The sequence below is a fragment of the Nyctibius grandis genome, chromosome 30, assembly GCF_013368605.1.
Source record: "Nyctibius grandis isolate bNycGra1 chromosome 30, bNycGra1.pri, whole genome shotgun sequence".
NCBI classification, from domain to species: domain Eukaryota; kingdom Metazoa; phylum Chordata; class Aves; order Nyctibiiformes; family Nyctibiidae; genus Nyctibius; species Nyctibius grandis.
Genome location: NC_090687.1, coordinates 3308821 through 3328198, shown reverse-complemented (window position 1 = coordinate 3328198; position 19378 = coordinate 3308821). Strand labels below are relative to the sequence as shown.

Below are 19378 nucleotides of genomic sequence, written 5' to 3'. Positions count from 1 at the left end.
CTCACAACCTACTTCAGATACTGCAGGACAGCTGGTACCCTAAACCTACAAAGACCATTGCAGCCCTGCCAAGCCTTTCCTATTGTGGTTAATCCTTCCTCAGGACATGGCAAGCTGTGTCAGCCTGCAGTTGTCTGGCCCAGGTGTCGAAACCTGAAAGTTCTTCCAAGCCAAACCCAAAACCTGGGCCTCAGGCCCCCTGCTCAGGGGCAGGATTTCCAGCTGCTGAGAAGCAAGACCTCACAGATCCCAAGGGAAGTATTAAAACACACACTGGAGCAAAGGCTGAGTTAAATCTAGAATTAGGTCACACAGGGGAACTGAGTCAGTGCACTGGAGACAGGAAACTAGTCCTGCCTACTGAGCAAAAATACCATCAACCAACAGGTGAAGGTGTCCTGCCACCACGTAAAAAGATGTGAATTTGAAAGCCACAGCCTTTCCAGGGAAAACCTCCAGATGCGAACCACCATGCATTGCCCTCAGCCTTCCCCACTCTCCCAACGATCCAGAACAGACCCTTCAGCAGGCGTGAGGTCGTGTGGGCCATTGCTAGATCTCACCTGACCTCACTGACCCAAATGTCTCCAAACGCCTCCAGCAAGTCAACAGGGGCCAGACCTCAGAGACGGGGCTTTGTGCCTGTTTGGAGCACTGCTCTGATCTCGTCCCAGCAATCTTTCTCACCGTTCAGAGCAGAAGGGCCTGGGGTCAGCACCTGGCCTGACAGACCCAAACCAAGCCTACAGCACAGAGGGAATGCTCTGGCCGTGCAGATGCACAGGCACAACACACGCCTCAAAACAGTCCTACAACTCCGAGGGCTTCTCGTAGACTGCTGTAACCAGTATTTGAACACCAAGGTGATCCTGGGCGATGAGTCCATACATGGGGCCGCTCCTCAAAGGGAGAGGACTGAGGGTTGTTTGTACCCATACGAGCCTGCTGATGAATGGCCCATTGCGCCTCAGAGCCCTCTGACACTCTGCTCCCACTAACCCGGAAGGACAAGCACCACCACAGCTGTTTTGCACTGAGGACCACACCTGAACTGCCAGAGACCACTACTGGTCCAGGGCCAGGGTAAAGAGCTGTCCTACTCTCTGATCATAGTCAAGATAGTCCAGGAGAGCTGACTACAGTTTAGGGTATCTGGAGCACCCTGGTAAGATGCTGAATGCCCCTGTCCTGATGGGGAGCCCCATCACGTCCTACAGACTCCCTCAAACACTGTAACAAGCAACAAACCAACATCAACAGTCAGCTCTCACTCTTCTATCACGTCGAGCTAACCAGCCCTGAAAGCCCAAGACCAAACACAAGCAGTCACCAAAGGCGGACACATTGCCAGACTGGCGTCTGGCCCAGGGCAGCAGTGAGGCAGGTAGGACAGGAATGGACTCCTGGGCATTAGGTGCAGTCCCTGCCATGCACAAAGTCATGTTGTCTGCCTGATTTAAAAGTTTACTGAGCTCCAGTCTCGGGGCGTTGGTTGATGGGCCATTGTGCCCTGGACTCTTGGAGTGGCTCGTCTCCTTGGTGCTAAGCAAACGAAGACCTCCACCTCAAAAAGAAGACAGTCACATTTGGATTAGAAAAAGCCATGATGTCAACAGGGAAAGAGTGGATGCTGTACTCCATTCACCAGCTTCTGAGCCCTGCCTGGATCAACACGACTAGCATCTGTTCAGTGCTGCTTCCTCTCCTCCCCTTCTGCCCCAAGGAGGTTTTGGGGCTAACATATGCATATGCCACATGTTGAGTTGATGCTAGCAAAGGCAGGCTGTGCTATGGCTGCCCTGGGGAGATATTCCAGCTACAGTGAACACCAGGAGATTGACAGCTTGTTAGGAAAGGCAGGAGGGAGTGAGGCTGGCAGGTGGACAGCTTGTTAGTCCATGCTACTTATTGACAGCTGCCTACGTATTTAGTAGGAGTGACAATTGGTTTTTGTTAGAAGCACACATGAACTTTCTCACTCCCGCCTGTTTGCAGACCTCCTGGCCAGCCCTGGGAAGGCAACGTGGTCCCAGCAACAGCCAGAATCTGTGCAGTTCACAACAGCCCTTGCACACACATGCAGGGGTGGGTTTCACACTCAGTGCTACCAATACCTGAAAAACGATCGGGGCAGGGACTGCCGCTTTCTCAGGGAACTCCTGCCCACCCGGTGCCCATGAACGGGCAGGGTCTGACTCCTTTGAAACCGTACCTGTCTGCTGCAAAGAAAAGAGAGCTGAAGGGAAGGAGCCCGCAGGGCTGTGGAGGGGAGCAGCGACCCGCATCCAGCATCTCCCCGTCTCCTTCCATAGTCCCAATGGCAGCAGTTGTGCCACACTGCACATGACAGCGGCCTCCAGCTGAGAGCACGACCTAAGAGAAACAACCAGACTCAAGCCACGCCACACCATCTTTGAACCCAGGAGGCTGCTGAATCCTTTTGGTGCATCTGCACCTCTGACGTACATCTCCCATTGCTCTTGAAGATACCAGGGATGCTGCAATCCCCCTCAACCCTCAGACCTCTGTGACCTGACACCTTCTGCCCAGATGTCCAGCTACAGATCCCACTGGCTGGCTTTGGACAGTGGAGTGTGAAACTATGGAGGTGTCAGCAGGATGAGATATGATCTGCTTAGATACAGGTGTCTGATGCCACTGGAAGTGCCCTTGGCCCATTCTGGTTGACTCTGGCAGGATCTTGCCTGGTGCACAAGTCTGTCTGTGCCACGTCTGCTGCCTTGCATGGACATCTCAGACACATCAGGAGACTGGAAGTGGTGTTAGATGTCTATACCCAGGCACTTGAATCACTCCCATGCCATGTTCTGGACTACACAGGCTTGACCTTAGGCTCACACTTGATCTGTATCCTCCAAGCTCCAGGGAACAGGATGGTGTGGAGTCCTGCTGTCAGAACAGTTTCACATTCTGTGCATCCTCGGGGCTGTGTTAAGCAGGAAACCTGGCAGTCAACCTCCCTGGACTCACAAAACAAATCCCCAAGACACCTTTATGGATGCATGGTCTGCAATTCTCCATTGCATCCCTAGCTCTGCTAAACAAGGCACAGGATTTTAGGCCTTTCCTTGGTACTTTCCAGTTCCCTGTCCTTGTTTCTGATCCACTTATTTCATCCTTTTATTGCTAGTGTCATGTCATGTGAGCATCTCCTGCAGTTCTGCTCCTTGGAAGGTCCTTCCCACTGCGGCACCTGATCTCCTACCCACATCCCACAGCGCTCTGTGGAAGTCACCCACAAGCTGGTAGTCCTCCAGGAGGAAGAGACTTGGCCACCCCCCGTGCTGCACAACAGCCTGCGTGAGACAACTCAGCACTGCAAAACAGCATTGAACCCCCCACATACATACTCTGAGCAGGAGACTCTGAGGCCTTCCAAAACCATTTGGGCCACTCCCTGTGGGACTGCACGTACTCCCAGGGTACAAAATGCCTACACGGACCATTAAGCACAGGCAGGGACGCAGCCACCAACCTGAGCCCCAGCACTGCCATTACAGCCTGGGCAGGCAAGAGGAAGACATGTCACAGGGTCTGCTGGTGCAACAGCCACACGTGTCTGCCCACCACCCCAGTGCTAGGCAGGACATGAGCATCTCCCTCAGTGTGTGGGAGCTTCACCACCACTGTCCAGCACTCCTCCCTTGCTCACTGCACCTCCATATGCTTTGTCTGGTTTATAATGCAGTAGCACTGGGGGCAAATTTGTTCCCCCAGCACCAAAGTGTTCGCAGTTCCCCAGCCTCTCCACGCTACACACAAGCTGCAAGTTGTGAGGATCTCTGGGGAAGAAGGTTACCCTGGCTCTCCTGCACAATGCTTCTTGTCAGGACCTCCGCAGCACCCTCCCAGGATATCCCCTCATCCTTGACATGCTCTTGCCTAATTGTCCTGGCAAGGAGTGGGACAAGAGCAGGGAGGTGAGGGAAGAGGCAGTCTAGGTGTGCAACGACAGCCTCAGGCAGGCCCAGAAGCTGCCCACAGCCCTGAAAAGAGCAGACACTGCTCCACGGCTCAGCCCTCCCAACCTCACAAGAAGCAGGATCACATAAAGCTGCTGTGGGGGAGCTTCACCACCAAGGCAGCTGGGGAACTTCTGAGGCAAAGGAAAACAGTGTGTGGGAGGTCAGTCTCTCCCATAGCTGGAAAGTTGCTCCTTTGAGTGGGCGAAGCCTGGATGGCTGAAAGTGCCCCTGACCTGTGGAGCTCCAGAGATGCTCCTGGGATCCAGGCAGGCCTGACGCCCTGCCAGGGATACAAGCCAGGCATCTCAGGAGAGCAGCTGGGAGAGCCACTCCCTTTGGACAAACTGGGATAAGCCTTTGCCACAGGGAGCAAAGGAGCATCCAGCTGTGTGGCCGTGTCTCAGAGACCCCTGGGTTGTGGGGACAAAGGATAACCCTCTGCGCAGGTGTGGGGGACAGGACCGGAGCAGCCTCTCCCTACTCTCCGTCACTCCCCACAGCCACCTCAAGGACCTGCCAGTGAGCTAGTGCTAGGAGGCAAGCTGCTGAGAGCCCTGGACTGCTCAGGATGGGTTTCTGCCTCCCCCAGCAATCATATGCTCTCAGATACTGCACCCAAGCAAGCCCAGCACACCACATCATACAGTCTCAGCTAAACATCAGGGCCTGATGCTTGTTACTCAGAAACAGACAGCTCCCTGGGACATGGGGCAGTCAAAATTTGTCTCTGAGCAGTAAGAACCATTCGTTGTCCTCATCACCACAATATTCCTCCCAGGACTTGTCTCTTCACTTATTAAAAACAGGCTATATAGCACCACTGGGCTTATAGATTGGGGACCTATCTGCACCCACCCTCTTCCGCAACCTCATAATAGATAACAAGGGAGACAACCTAATCCTGCTGCGACAGCGTGCCACGTAAGTGCCAGGCAATGGGACAAGCAGAGGACCATAAATCCACAAATAAAGGATAGCAATGGATGGCAGAATCCACCAAAGCAGGTTCCATGAACTCAGTGTCTCACCTCTTGATGGTCTGGGTGATTGAGGTCTGTCGTTGTAGCACCGGTCTCCGCACTTCGTTAGGCAGGGAGGGCACACGGGTGTTCTCGGCGGGCATGCTCACACTTCGCAGAAAGCCCTGACGTCTCGTTGGCTGCAAAGAAAAGCAGGAGGGAAGTCAGTGTTCTCAGCGTGATGCTCTACAAAGCCAGTCAGGTTGTGAAACATTTAGTTAGCAATTCAGCAGCCACCCAACACCCCGACCACAAGCTGGGTGCATGCAGTTGGCAAGCAAAATCAAGCTAACGAGACACAACTCACCAGACTGTTCTCAGCTCATACCAACTGCCTCCCCAGGGCTGCTCTGAATTAATTTTTCATCAGCTTGGCAGAGACACCATCTCCCATTTGTAAAATGCAGGCTGAGCAGACTGTCCCTCTGGTAAGTGAAGGTCTGATCTCTGGTCAGACACTGTCTCTGCTACTTGCTACTCCAGCCCCCTTAGCCCAGAAAGCTAATCACTTCCACTAATCTTAACATTTCTGTTATGTTTTATGTGAAAACAACGCATAGCTACTCAGGTTGTAAGCCAAAGGAACCTGTTATGTACTCTTATCCTGACAGCCTGTGCTGTGCACGCTGGACCTCCAGATAACATCACCTCCGCCAGCTTCCATCGTAAGTACAAAGTGTCTCTCCACAAGGTGCCCAGCTGTATTTAGACATTTCGGGTCTAAATGTTCGAGAGAACGTCCATCAAAGCCCTAAATAAGTGATTTGGAAGGTTTCAACCTGTGCTGTTAAAACCCCGCATTCCACCTCTAATCCCTGCAGAATGAACCCTGATCACTTTCCTTCCAAGGGAAGACCAAGACCAAGATTTATCTGCCAGAAGCTGTCACATAACTGAAGTGCATTTTAGTCCCTGGACCAAGGAATGGCGAAGAGGCCAGACCTTGCTATTCCAAGCGCAACATAAGTTCCCCTCTTAAGACAAGCTTCTCCTCAACTCCCCTCCAGGGAAGCTGTACAGCTCTCCATTTCCCTGATGGCTAAACCATTCTTTCACGTAAGCAACTGAACCCAGGCATTGCACCCCACCCATGGAGCTGGGCAGCAAGAACCCCTCCGGCTCTGCCTTTGGTGCAGGCAGTCTGTGCTCCTGCAGTAAGGTGACAGGAGCAGTCAGCAATCACCCTACCCTGGTCTCACCCGTACATGAGAGTTTTTGCCACTCAGTAGCAGAAATTCCTGTTATTCTTCCTATGCCCAGCACAAATACAGATGTTTTACTCTCATACTTTGCACAGTTCCTATTAACCTATCACCCCATCTCTACCTCACCACTCTTCTGTGTCACTTATTTCTCATCCCACATGATTTTCTTATGTTCCTCATGCTGGTAACACCTTTGTGCTGCCAGGAACTATTCTTTCTCTGCTGTTACTGATAAGAGCCTGTCATTATCTTGGCTGTTCATAAGTCAGATTCATTCCCTGCTCATTTCAGCATGAGCTCCAGCACTTCCAGGCCCTCATGTTTGTCTCCTCCAGTCCCCTTAAGAAACGCTTGTTAGAATACCTCACTCCCATATCCCCCAGCCAGGACACTTTCACAATCCCCCCATCCAGTCACGTCCACTGATCTGAGCACATCAACAAACCACCCTCATCCCTCCCACATCCCCTTTAAAAGGGAGTTAATTACTGATCATAAATTTACCCAATGGCTCTGCCCCTTCTCACATGACCTCGTGACCTGCCATCACACGCTGCCCTTCTCTCAGCCAGGACTTCCAGAGACCACGGGCACAGGCATGCTCTCAGCGCAGTCGGGCTCTGCACACCCCCTCCACGGCTCCGCTGACCCTCCCTCCTGCCCCCAGCCTCTGTACCTGCACAGGCTGGGGCTCTTCTGGCACCGACACAGGCACCGGCACCGGGATGTCCAGTTTTAACCATGGTGGCTTCTTCCGCTGTAAACTGCTCGTGCTGTCGTGTCGCGCCTCCGACATCGTCCCACGTTTGTCCTCAGGCCTAGGAGAGGAGAGAAATCAGTCGGGAGGGGGCCAGGCTCACCCCTGACACGGCGTGTGCCAGCAGGGCCAAGCAGAGTGCCCTCCTCCAGGCTGTGGCTGATGGGACCCATGTCCCACCTTGGACGAGTTCCCAAGCTCCTCGTGAGGGTTCAGGTGTCACAGCTTGTGCCCGCGCTGGTCAGCCAGGACCAGGCACTCGGAGGACATGGTGCATTCCTAAGGCCTGCAGGACCCCGAGCCAGGTGCCAGAGACCACAGTTGCAAGTTTGAGAGTCACCTCCCATTAAGATTTGCTGAGACTACCGTGAGATTCAGATTCCTTAAAAACAAACCATGAATTAAATCTTAATGAGATCTGGATCCAGTCCAACCAGCTAAGTAACTGCAGTACCAAAAGCCACCAACCTCCCTCTAAAAACAGCTTGTGACTCACTCAGGCACCCTTGCCCACCCAAAGCCAAGCACCACTCTTTCCTACCTAACTACTACTTAGCAATTAGCAAGTGGCCATTTCTCATTGCTGGTCCTAATCTCCTTTAAATGCAGTCATATTCTAGAAACACGACATAGAGCACAGAGTAATACAAGCACAGCATGAACATTAGAGAACTGGCATTAATCCTGAACTGAGTGGTTTTCATACATAAATAATAATGATATTGTACTAAATAAAAACTGCTGTGTTACCGAAACACCAAAGTAACCGGAGTGACTTGCTGTCATCTTGCCCACTCTATTATACTGCAGCTTTCTCCTCCTGTTTAGGCTGCATGCAGGGGGACAGGGACCACGCGACTCTTTCAGGCTGGCAGAGCACCTACTTTACTGTGCATGCTCAGAGAAACAATTAAGAAAATAGATTTCATTGGAGGAAGATCAGCTCAGAGACCTCCACAGGTACCTTCCAACCTAAGTTACCCTACAAGCCCGTATTTCTTCCTCTCCCAGCACACATGCAACCTCAAGCTAGCAGTGGGAAGCACGTGTGCTGAATGGGACAACAGAACCAATTCCCTCCCAGCTCCCTCCTTGCGTTGTCCGAGGCCACAGATACTATAGGGGACAAAAAAAATCAAGAGTCCAGCCTCTTCCCCCACCATGGTGAACAGACGGAATAAGCACCCAGTTAACTTAGCAGGCACACATGATTTGAAAGGGAGTAGGAGAAAAGCTCTCTGGATTAAACCTCAGTGCTCTTACAATGTTAACACAGCCAATTTCTTTTAAAGGCACAATGAGTTTAATATGCAAGGATTCCTCCTGGAGAGTGGCCAAGTCCTAGGACAGAACCAGAGGCAGCGGGACCTCCATCCTTGGAGACATTCAGCACTCAACTGAATGAGGCCCTGGGCAGCCTGAACTAGCCCTGCCTTGCACAGCGGCTGAGCCAGACACCCTGTGAAGGTCCCTCCCAACCTAAATCAGGCACTGGTTCTCTGACACACACACTGCCTTTCATGGCATTTCCACCATATTCCCACAGCAGCCCATACTCTCACTGCAGCTGCTCTGGAAAGGGAGCCGCACAAACAGTGAAGCTTGCCATTGCAAAAGATACACGGCGAGGGGGGGGAAATGGGTCAACAAAAGGGAGTGGGGGATGACCTGGATGGGTTAGGAGAAGAGAATCTCATCTAAAAGGAGCTGAAGACCAGCTGCCAGCTCAGTCACACAGGCTGGGCTGGCTGCCAGGAGCGCCGCACTCAGCTGAGCCGGAACGAGAGAAAGGGAGGACTCAGCTGTAGGTGGATGAAGGTTGGGTTTCAGCAAATACCACAGGCCCCCAAAAGTCTGGGAATTCACGATCTAGCCTGTACAGACACACCCTTCGTACATGCACCACGGTCCTGTGCGCACAGACGTGGTGCCATACGTTAGAGGGACACAATTCTTTGCTTCCCTCCACCCCTAGCCGCAGGGGTGACTAAATGCATCTGATGAGAATAGCGAGAGTATTGGGGAGCTCCTGCCTGCTCTGGGTAAGGGTAAATCCGCTATGAGACAGCTTTCAGTCTTACATACAAAACCTGTCTTCATGGTGAGGTCAGAAAGCAAAGCAGATTTCTCACCTGAAAAACTCCCTTGGTGCAATGCAGAGCTCCAGCATTTACCCCATGAAGGTCACAGACACGAGGTCTTTCTGAGATGCTCTAACCAGAGACCAGCCAAGAGGGACAGAGCCACCACTCTGGCGTGACCAAACAACCTATTTCACACACGCCTCTCGTAACACAACTCAAGAGCCTCTGAACTAACAACTCTTTGTTTTCCAGTATCTCTTCAATGCACAGACATCACCCAACTTCCTTCCTGCCCACCTACAGAGCTGCCTTTGGGAGCAGGTGCTTTGGGTGTAAAGCACACAAACACGTGTAAGATTTGCAGCTTTATCGAGCGGTGAGGCCAAGCCAGGAAGGCAGTGAATGAATCACCCCTGCACTGCCCAACAACGCTGCGCTCCATGAAAGACTTTCTGGTTAAATCTGTTTTCAGTTCCCCTTCCTAAACTGCCACGGACAGGGATGCCCACATATCCAGCACGCTAGCTTGTCACCCACACCTACCAGAGCATGGGGACCTCCAGCCACGTGCAAAGAACAGGACAGAGCATGCACGCACATGGGGTCAAGCCCAGGGACTTATGAGTACCCCAAAGTCAACTCAACTTTGTACTTCAGGCAAGAAAAAGATGTCAAGACGAGAGTCACGTAGCTGACAGGCAATGGATGCTTCCTCCCAAACTTCAGCAGTTAAAGAGTTCTTTAAAGCCTTCTTGAGAGGGCTTGGGACCCTATTTCAACATTTTCCTTTGCCTGAAGGGTTTGAACCTGCATGTCCCACCCTCTTTTGTGGGCACAGCAATCAGAAATCAAGATCTTCAAAAGCAGACAATGCACAAACGCTCTACTAAAAAATAAGGCCCAGTATTACAGAAAGCAGTATCTTGCCTCAGAATGATACTACACAATAAGTAAGATGGGCATTTGCCATCTAAATATACGTTGTCTCCCTTGTTCTTGGAAAAATAGCAAAGCATCAAGATGCACATAGAATAACTGCGTTAGAGCACGCAGTATTTAAAACCCAGGCGAACTTCCAGTGCGACTGCAAACAGCGTGCTTAACTCAGGAGCAAATTCTTCTAGCAGTTTGACCCTTTTTACTTACTAAAAACATCCATTTCCCAAGAAAAAAGTGCAGTGAAGACCGAGCTGCTCAGCGTTCCCAGCTACACGTCTGCGTTTGGAATGGCCAAGAACAAACCTTACAAACACATGAGATGAAACCTGCAGCGCTTGCCCTGACTGCCTGCACAGTGTGAACACAGGGCCCCAGCCCAGGCCAGCCTGCTGCCTCTGCCCCAGGGCACCAGAGGCAGGTCTCCAGGAGGTTAATGGTGAGACTGAATGTTGATCCAGCTGTACACACAGACATATGTACACAGATTATAGCTGTGCACACAGATGTACGGCTGGAGGGTTAAACATCATCCTTGCAAGGCAGGTAACACCCTTTATTATACCTGGCCCTCAAAGTTCTGCAGTCACTAGTTTCTGTCTCGGCACTGCACTAAAGTACACCCCGAGTTTCACGCTGACCCCTTGATCATTTTCAGGGGTTAGCATTTCAGGATATGATGTCCATGTATTTGTTTGGGTCAACAGGCTTTGCTTCAAAATTGACTGCACTGACACATATCTCATTTGAAGGGTCACATATCCTCAAGTAATCCCAATTTCTCAGTACTGTCCTGACACGCGTGTTCCAGAGCTCGCTGACAGCAGCAAGACAGGAACATACGCAGCGCAGCCATGCGAGGCCGGGCCAAGCGTCCCTCTGAAGCCAGTATCTCATTTCCAACCGAGGATGCTGGCAATGGGTACAGAGTACAGGATCACTCGACAGTCTTATCTCCCAGGACTGTCATGGCATGTGCTATGAATAACTCAGGGGCTTCTTGTGCCAGAGATGTCTTTGCATTTGATGGTTCTCTGTACCCATCTCCATATCCCTCCAATGATTTTTCTTCCAGAATTTATCCAACCCATTTTTGAATCCAAGCAAACTTTTAGTATTCATAACTTGCACATGACAAAGAGCTCCAGAGCTGGGTGACAAGCCATCTTCTTCAGTTTGCCTTTAAACCTGCCATTTCCTGGGTTCACATGATGCCCCTTAGTTCTTGGGCTAGAAGGCTCCACCTTCTCCATGCCAATCCTGGCTCTACAGATCTCCCTCACGCCCTTCCTACCATCCTCTCTTCCCACACACACAGTGGGATCCACATCCAGCTGCTCAGTCCCTGGACAGGAGCTGTTCCAGACCTCTCACCTGTGCCTGTGGTTTGCAGCATCTCCCAAAGTCCAGCAAATGCTCCACCAACCTAGACATCAGCTAAATATCTTCATCCTGGGTAGGTGGAAATGTTTATGCTTTCAAGCTTTTGTGAACTGTCATTGGGGCTTGAAACTCAACTTCTGTAAACTGTCAGGATATCAATTCCAACAAGTGGCGTCAAGAGAGAAGTCTCCACTATCACCAAAACCGTGTAAGAGCCATTGGAGACATGGGTAAGGGGACTGTCTGAAGAGACTGGGAAGAGGTGGAAGGGCCCAATACCTGCCTGGACTTCTCCTCCCAGTGCTGGCACAGTCCCAGTCCGGGTGCCACCACCTGCACTGCTCAGTCAGCTCAGAAGCTGTTCCCTCAGCATCACAAAATCGAGGAATCCAGAAATACAAACTCTTCTCCAGCACAGAGGCTGAACACATGGCATTTGCAATTCTAGCTTCTTCTAACTGATCAGCTGCATGTACAACTGTGGTAGCAGCACCAAAATGATTAACAAAGTCCATTTCAATCAAAACAAACAAACAAAAGAAAAAACTTGTATATTGCAGATACTCTGGGAAAGTCATCTTCAAAAGCTCCATGGCAAAGCAAGGTCACAGTACCAGAACAAAAGCCAAATCCACTGTGCTGCAGGGTCAGGCTAAGAAAAAGGGAAAGCGCATTAAATTCCAGAGTTGGCACATGATCAAGAAAAGCTGCTTAGTGAAATCCACCGACCCAAACGGGGAAGGAAAAGCCTTGTACAGAAGCCTGAGCAGGCTCCTGAAACTGACAGGCACCTCGGATACATTCAGAGATCTGCCCAGTCATTTCAAAGACAGACCATCCTTCCCTTTAAATAGACAGCTGAAGCTATTCCCATGGTGATGTTTTTTCTTCCAAAATTTCCATTTTTACCAGCATTCCCATTTAAAATAAAGCTGTTTCTATTCCCCAAAACATTCCAAGTGAAAAACAAAACAAAACACAACACCATTCAACACAAACACACATCATCTGCTTTTTCCAACAAGGCTGCTCCTCTCCAGCACAGCATGTGCATGTTCTTACAGACAGCCCCAGGAGGTAACAGACACCGGGGCTATCCCGCTGCAATCCGATCACCACGGCCCATATTCAGCCTCCAGCTGTTTTCCTCCATTTTTCAAACCCCCATCACTGCAACAGCTGTATTCGCAGCATCCCAGGCGAGTCCTGTGTACCTGAAGGGGTTCTGCCCCTGCAGCTCTTCTGGTTGAGGCACCCAGCTGGAGAGACAGCAAAGAAGCCGGGATCCCAAATGACAGAGCGAGCCAGGGGAGACAGCCGGCTGCTGGCTGTGCCTCTCTCCAGGAGGATTTCTGCTGGCACAGCAGGTAAAAGGCAGGAAGTCCAAGGAGAAGAGGAGCAGTAGGGTTTCAGCCTCACGGCTGCCAATACAACCATCTAGCATGGATCAGACCCAACGAGTTACAAATAATATCTCAAATACCAGGCGCGAGCCAGACCTTTAAAACAAACCAGATGCAGGGGCTGAGGGCAGGCAGGGACGGGGAAGGTGGAACAGGCCTGTGACCCTGCACTCTTGGGGAAAGCTGTTGAGGACACAGCCACACTCAGCCTTCAGCTGAAACCACCACCATGTCCTACCGTAAGAAACTACTTCGGAAATGAAACAAGGCCATCAGCACTGCCCTGGCAGCGGCCCTGTGCAGGGCGCTCTCCTGCTTTCCCGACCCTTGCTGCCGAGCTCAGAGGAGATGCCATAAGGCTTTGCAGACCCACAGGCTGCCGAGCAGAAGCTGGGGTCTGAGCAACCCAGGCACCTCCAGCACAAGCCTGGCAGTGAGCTAGACAGACACACTGCCCTCTCGGCCTGCTCAGCGGGGAGCTGGCAGGATTACCATTCTCACACACCACTCACTGCCCTCCACCACACACAAACGCCACACACAAGTTCTGCCTGAGTGCTGATAGAGACCGATGCTGCCTACAACAGCCTGCACCAAATCATGCAGGTCACAGTTCCCCAAGGCCCTGCCTGCAGCTTGCAAGCAAACCCATCTGACAGCCAGCTGCTGCCTGAAGAGCAGTCTTGCCTTACTCCAGTGTGCCACTTCAAGGTGTTTTACCAGCACAAAACTAACCCTAGTAAATTATTTCCTGTTGACCTGGCATCCTGAAGAGGTTCAGACAATTTCAGATAAGCTCTGTGCAACCTGAGAGAGGAAAGGTAGGACCAGCTGATTCAGTGACAGCTCAGCACGATAGCGGCTTAGCACGGAACTACAGCCCAAGCCCTTGTCCCCTGCTGTGTGACAGAGCCCTCCTCCATCCCCAGCCTGGCAGATCCACGCTTGGGGAAGTGCCCGTGCCCCTGCCAGCAGGCACGCCGCAGGCTGAGCCCTGCATGCTCCTCTGGAGAGGGACCCGGCAAGAGCACTGGGGAACAGCCAACCTCTTAGTACAAGACACAGCTTTCCTGCAGGACAGTGTGGCACACTGGAAAGGTCTGTCCCTACCCAAACTGTCTTTTAAACCTTATGTCAAAGTAGAACATGGAAGAAATGGATCCGGGGTAGCAAAAGCCTTTGCGTGGGCTCCAATGGAACAGAGGCCTTTGCCTTGTAGAGAGTGAATTAAAAGCACACAATCTTCCTCCTGAGAGTTTTCTTTTCAACCAGTGCTCTAGAAAGAGCTAGAGCAGGAGCTACACACTTGAGCAGGTGGCCATAAAACCAGCATCCAAGTAGCTCACAGAAAAGCAGCATGCCAGCACCGAGCTGTGCCAGCAGGAACCCACTGCAGCGGGGTGAACGCTATGGGGAAGGTCTTTAACTTCTGTGGCTACCCAGGCAATCTGGGCAGCACCGAGGGATCTCACCGTGAACCACTTAATTTAATTAGCTGAGAAATACCAGTGGAAACTTCCTGGCTTGGAAGAGGCCAGGCAGACCCCTAGACAGGAAAAGGGAAGCTACATTAGAAAAAACCCAAGGGTCTGGATTTCATGCAAAGCCCTGTAGAATGATACTGCCGTGCAAGAGGCACACTGAGAGTGCAAAGCTTCAACTGGGACCCACTGAGCCTGGAGAAGGCTCAGCTATATACAGAGCCAGAGGGTTTTAAATATAGGTAATAAAAACATCTGCCAGTGAAGTCTGAATGTACGTGAGCCAATACCATGATCAGGAAAGCAGATCCGGGTCCCTTTCAGCAATTGATTTTCTTGATTTTCAGAAAAAGATGTAGATCATGATAGAAATCAACTACAAACAAGCTCCTGTTGGAACGCCAGCATTGCAAGCTTTCAAAGCAGGTTCACATGGGACCTGAAGGGTGTCCAGGTCTGGTGCCCTCATATAGAAGAGAGAGGAAAAACAGGAAGCTCAAAAAACTCTTCAGATTCCTGTTAGTCCACAAATCTGTAGCTGAACGTCTCCAAATACAGGTTAAAACATAACCCCCAACTGCAACCTGCAAATACTCACACAGGCAACAGACTCCGATCTTCAAGGTCCTTTTGTTGCAGCAGACAAAAGACAGAACAGTAACAAGAACACAAGCCAATGCTCAAAATTCAAGCTATAAAGATGTCGCGGCCACTTGAAAGAGATGCAGGTCACCAGAAGCAGCAGTGCCCCCAGCCCTCTGTGCTGCCCCCCTCCTCGTCCTGGCACAAGCATCCCCGCAGCTGTCGGGTGATCCGCACTGGGAACCGACCCGCATTAGCTCAGCAAAGAAAACGGTTTGTTCCAGCCCAAGCTCTTCCCTGGTCCAAGTCACCACATGGCTCCACAAACGCTTGTGCCAGCAGAAGGAAAGGGGAAGAAGCAGGAACAACAAGAGCAGCTGGAGCCAGACGACTGGACTGCTTCTCAAGGCAGCATAGTTTAAAGCAATCATGAAAACACGGCCAAAAACTCACACTTGTAGCACTGTGGGAATCTAGCAATTATCACAGGGGAGGTGGTGCATTCTGCATCTCTTGAGGCCTAAATAGTCTTCTGAGAAGTGCACTCAATGCAGGTGTTGAGTACGGGAGGAATAAAATACTACTGTATCACCAGAGGCAGAGTGAATTTTTGCCAGGGTCGTTGGATGGGCAAACACCCAAACCATGCGCAGACTTCTCTAGAGCTGATGGCCAAGCCTCAGGCACAGGCAGCTTCCATAGAAAGGCTCCCAAGGGGTGAGTTGCCTCTGCTCACCTACGGCCTGTGGCACCCACAAAGCAATGAGGTGGAAGGGAGCCAAGCAGAGCAGACTGGGCAGAGGGCTGCCTTTTCCACCTCTCAAGCACGTGTGACCCAGATGACAGAAGCAGGTTCACAGCACTAGCCAGCATCCATGCACCTCAGAGCCCATGCAGGGCCCAGGCGATGAGCAATCAGCATCCAGCTCCACCTGCTAGAGCAAATCCAATACAGAGCCGTCTCCAGCCTACCTAGATACCAGCAAGGGGAACAGTCTGAGCATAAAACATAACCAACAAAGAGGGGGCAGCAGTGGGAAACCTTCTGGAGTACTTTGGCATCTTCATCCCATTTGTGTTTCTCCATGAAGACAGCCTGCAGCTTTGCACCAAGAACACCAGCCCGGCACCCCAGGCAAGAGCCACATTTCCAGCGGCCACATCCTAATACTCTGGTCATAGCACGCCACTTACACGCTACATCTGGGCATGGGCTGATGATGAAAGCTGCTAATAGCTCCAGTGACAGTACGTCAAGCACCAGGGGCGAGAAGCCAGCACCGAGCAGCACTCCCATTCCTTAGGGAAGCCGGTAGAGTCAGCACTGCCTGGTCCTCAAAAGGAGCTGGTTTCCACCCAGATCCATTACCAGCTACCAGATGGGTGATGCATCTCAGCATGCCTATGCAGGAAGCCAGGATGCTACTGCTGGTCCAGTGCCACAGTGAATGTAGCCAGAATGGATAACAAGTATAATCACATTAACAACTCAAACATTAACAATTTCAATTACAAACAACGGTCTGCCAGCACTGGAAGCGTACCCAGAGGAAGGATCATCTACGCAAGCCTTGTTCTTGCACCCTATTCAAAGATGACCACAGCTGCCCGTTGGGTCAGCAGTGCCTGCGCTGAGCTGGCAGAGCCCTTCACTCTGGGTCCCCAGCAGCCTCAAAGCACAGTCGTCTCAGTACTCTGCCCGGGTTTACACACTCTTCAGCGTCACTAGAGCTCCCCGTGAACAAAGAAGCAGGAAAGAGTGATCACAGAAACTATTTTAGTACACAGTTAACTCATTGCAACAATTCAATGGGGCTCCAGAAGACCCTGTTCCAGATTTATTTTCATTACTAGTAAAATAGATGCACTGTAAGTACTGGCTGATCCACAAGTACCATGGACATAGTCATTGCCTCAATTATACAGCAAGGTAAGATTCGCAAAAATGCTTTTGTCAGCACAGCCATGACCCCACATCAGAAAACAAAAGACAAAACCAACAAAATCCTACCACTGTCTTTTAGCAAAGGTATCATTTTTCATTGAATTTTTGCATTTGTAAGTTTTTTCTACCAGCTCTCAGATTCATCACAAGTACCGTAAGGGTTCAGGACACAAGCAAAGCTGGGAACGCAGCACTGGTATGACGCTCAAGACAGCAATAAACACTGGCTCTGGTTGCTTTTGGAATAGCTGCTGCCTGTGTACCCACCTCAAGAGCAATTTTCTCGGTAATGCCTCTCAGTGATTGCAACTTTGTTCATTTAGAAAATACAACATCAATAAACAATTGATGGAAAAGCAACTGCCAAAACCAGCAACCTCCCCTAAAATGATCACAATACCCCAAACCAAGAATTATGTTAGACCAAAAGCCAACCAACCTCTACGGCGAAGACTCTCAGTACTAAAAGCAGCTAAGAATCACTGTTTGTTGTGCTAAATAAAAACGCCTCACTGGCAAATGAGATCAAAACTGCCGCAAATGACAACATTTCCTATGGAAAGTTACATAAAACCACCCTGAATAGCAATCTAAAAAAAAAAAATCTTAGAGGAAATAACAATAACAAACACTGGAGCCACCAGAAGACAGACTTTACATTCAGGAAGGATGGAAGCCGCAGCATCTGAGCCATTCAGGCCAGCTTTCTTTGCGTGTTCTTTTGAAATTCAGAGCATTCTCACCATCACATACCTGTTTTCTCCAACACAGCCACAGTTCTGTTCATCTCGATACAAGCGAGAGAACAAGCCTGCATCCACCAGCAATGCCCAGGGCAATGAGGCCCAGTGGAGATCCTTCAAAAGAACAGTTACAAAGCCAAGGACTCGGAGCAGAGCTGGTTCGGCTGGAGCTGCTCTTCCTAAGCAGTAGGGACACAGGAGAGCTAGCCTGCCAGCCTGATGCTCTAATTTCTACTCTTGCTAGTGCTCGGCAGCCGGCCACACACCATCTCCTGCTTTGTCTACCTGGAAAGCAGCTGCAGGAAGAGCTTGTCTTGCTCTGCAGGTGTGTGTACACGTGTACGTTCGTGTGTGCCCAATGCACCGACTCATGCATAAAGCAAAGAGAAATAATCACAATTCTAACTTTGTTTTAGCAAAAAACCCTAAAAATCTAAGTGAACCATACTCCTTCAATCTGAGTGAACGGCACGTTCTCTCCCACTGTTCTCCCTGACATTACAGTCCCAGAGCAGCCAGAGAAGTGGAAGGTACACTCACACTTTCTGGTGAAACAACTCACAGCCTGCTGTCTTCTACGGTTCACTTCAAAGCACCAAGCTTCGAATTCAAGTGACAGAAAAACGTACCTCCCATGTGCTGATTGCTGTAGGGCAATAACTCCTGAAATACGGAAGCTGTATTCACCAACCCAGCCGCCTGAGCCCTCAAGATTTTAAAATTCAAGCTGTTCTAACTTTCACTGAGCCAAAGCCAAGTAAGTGCCGGACCTGTAGACCAGTAAAAGCAGCATCCTGTGCAGCTTCAGGGTGACCTCATCCAGACTGTTCCTTTTTAAAGAAAAAAACCCTTCAAAACAGGGATTGCTGCTGACCAGCAGAGCAAGGGGCTGTCTCTCAGCCAAGTGGAAACAGGAAGGGGAGGAGGAGGCAAAGGTAGGCTTTCCAGAAAAGGCAAGACCAGGCATGTCTTGATATCTCTTCTCCCCCTGGGAAGGCTCTACTGTGCCAGGGAAGTATTTTGCAACGATACTTCTTAGCTCACCAAGAAGAAATTACATTTCCTTTAACAATCACTGTGTTTTAGAGATGCTGTGATTACTAAGGGAAGGTCTGTTTGTTGCTAAAGGCCCCAGAATTTGAGAACATACCTGCTGCTCAGGTCTGTATCGCGATAATTCTAACATTTCTATGGTATGCAAAAAGTAGCTTTAATTATATTTGAAACAAATGATGTATCTACATAGTCAAAGAGTGCACCCAAAAGAAACTTCAGCAAGAACAAGTCTTATGTCAATCTGATGTTTGCTGTCTGCAGGAAACAGGGCACACAACCAATGAAACTTGCACTCTACAGCTTTAGGAGATTTTAACAGTTAAGGTTAAAGTGAGGAATAAGCTCTCTGCCTTCATCAAGTAGCAAAGAGCCACTGTTTGTTATTCAAAAGGATTTGACCATAGTTTGGATGATATCTTCAAAAACTCAGCTACTAATTTACTCGTTGTGGCGTTGTCCCAACACACATTAAAAAAAAAAAAACACTTCCTCATTCCTGCAGCAGCATGGACTGAAACAAGTATGACAGATGTGATCTTAAGTGGGCTTCAACCAGTCCTGTACAGCAGCTAAATGAGCAGGACCAAAAAAGAGGAGCAAGCAATCAGCAACCTCTGAAGTTCAGCTAACAAGGACACGACAACAGGCAATCTCGGCGCCGACACAATTTCCACCACTCCCTGTGGAAACCCCACTCTCTCAGGGCTGCCCCTAGACCTTCCCAATGGCACAGTCAAGCCTGTGGGTGAAAACAGTCTGTTTGGCAGACAAGCCTTGCCCTCCCCACACTATGCTGGA

The 19378-nt window shown here is 50.4% G+C and overlaps 2 protein-coding genes across 8 annotated transcripts in view; one reads left to right on the top strand and one right to left on the bottom strand.

Annotated features, from left to right (window-relative positions):
* Positions 1-19378, top strand: part of SNRNP25 (small nuclear ribonucleoprotein U11/U12 subunit 25) — an 89883-nt gene that overhangs the window by 17091 nt on the left and 53414 nt on the right. The gene's annotated exons all lie outside the window — the stretch shown is intronic.
* RHBDF1 (rhomboid 5 homolog 1) overlaps positions 1-19378 on the bottom strand; it is a 37122-nt gene that overhangs the window by 13789 nt on the left and 3955 nt on the right. For 3 of the 7 annotated variants that reach the window (XM_068420297.1, XM_068420291.1, XM_068420294.1), the window contains exons 2-4: positions 6887-7028; positions 5015-5145; positions 2115-2219 (exon numbers count right to left, since the gene is read on the bottom strand). In XM_068420297.1, coding sequence (XP_068276398.1) covers positions 2115-2219; positions 5015-5145; positions 6887-7006 — 356 coding nt within the window. In that variant the 5' untranslated portion in view covers positions 7007-7028. Of the gene's footprint in view, positions 1-2114; positions 2220-5014; positions 5146-6714; positions 6866-6886; positions 7029-17220; positions 17236-19378 lie in introns of those variants that run through there. The other 4 variants (XM_068420292.1, XM_068420293.1, XM_068420296.1 and 1 more) reach the window with 4 other exon arrangements.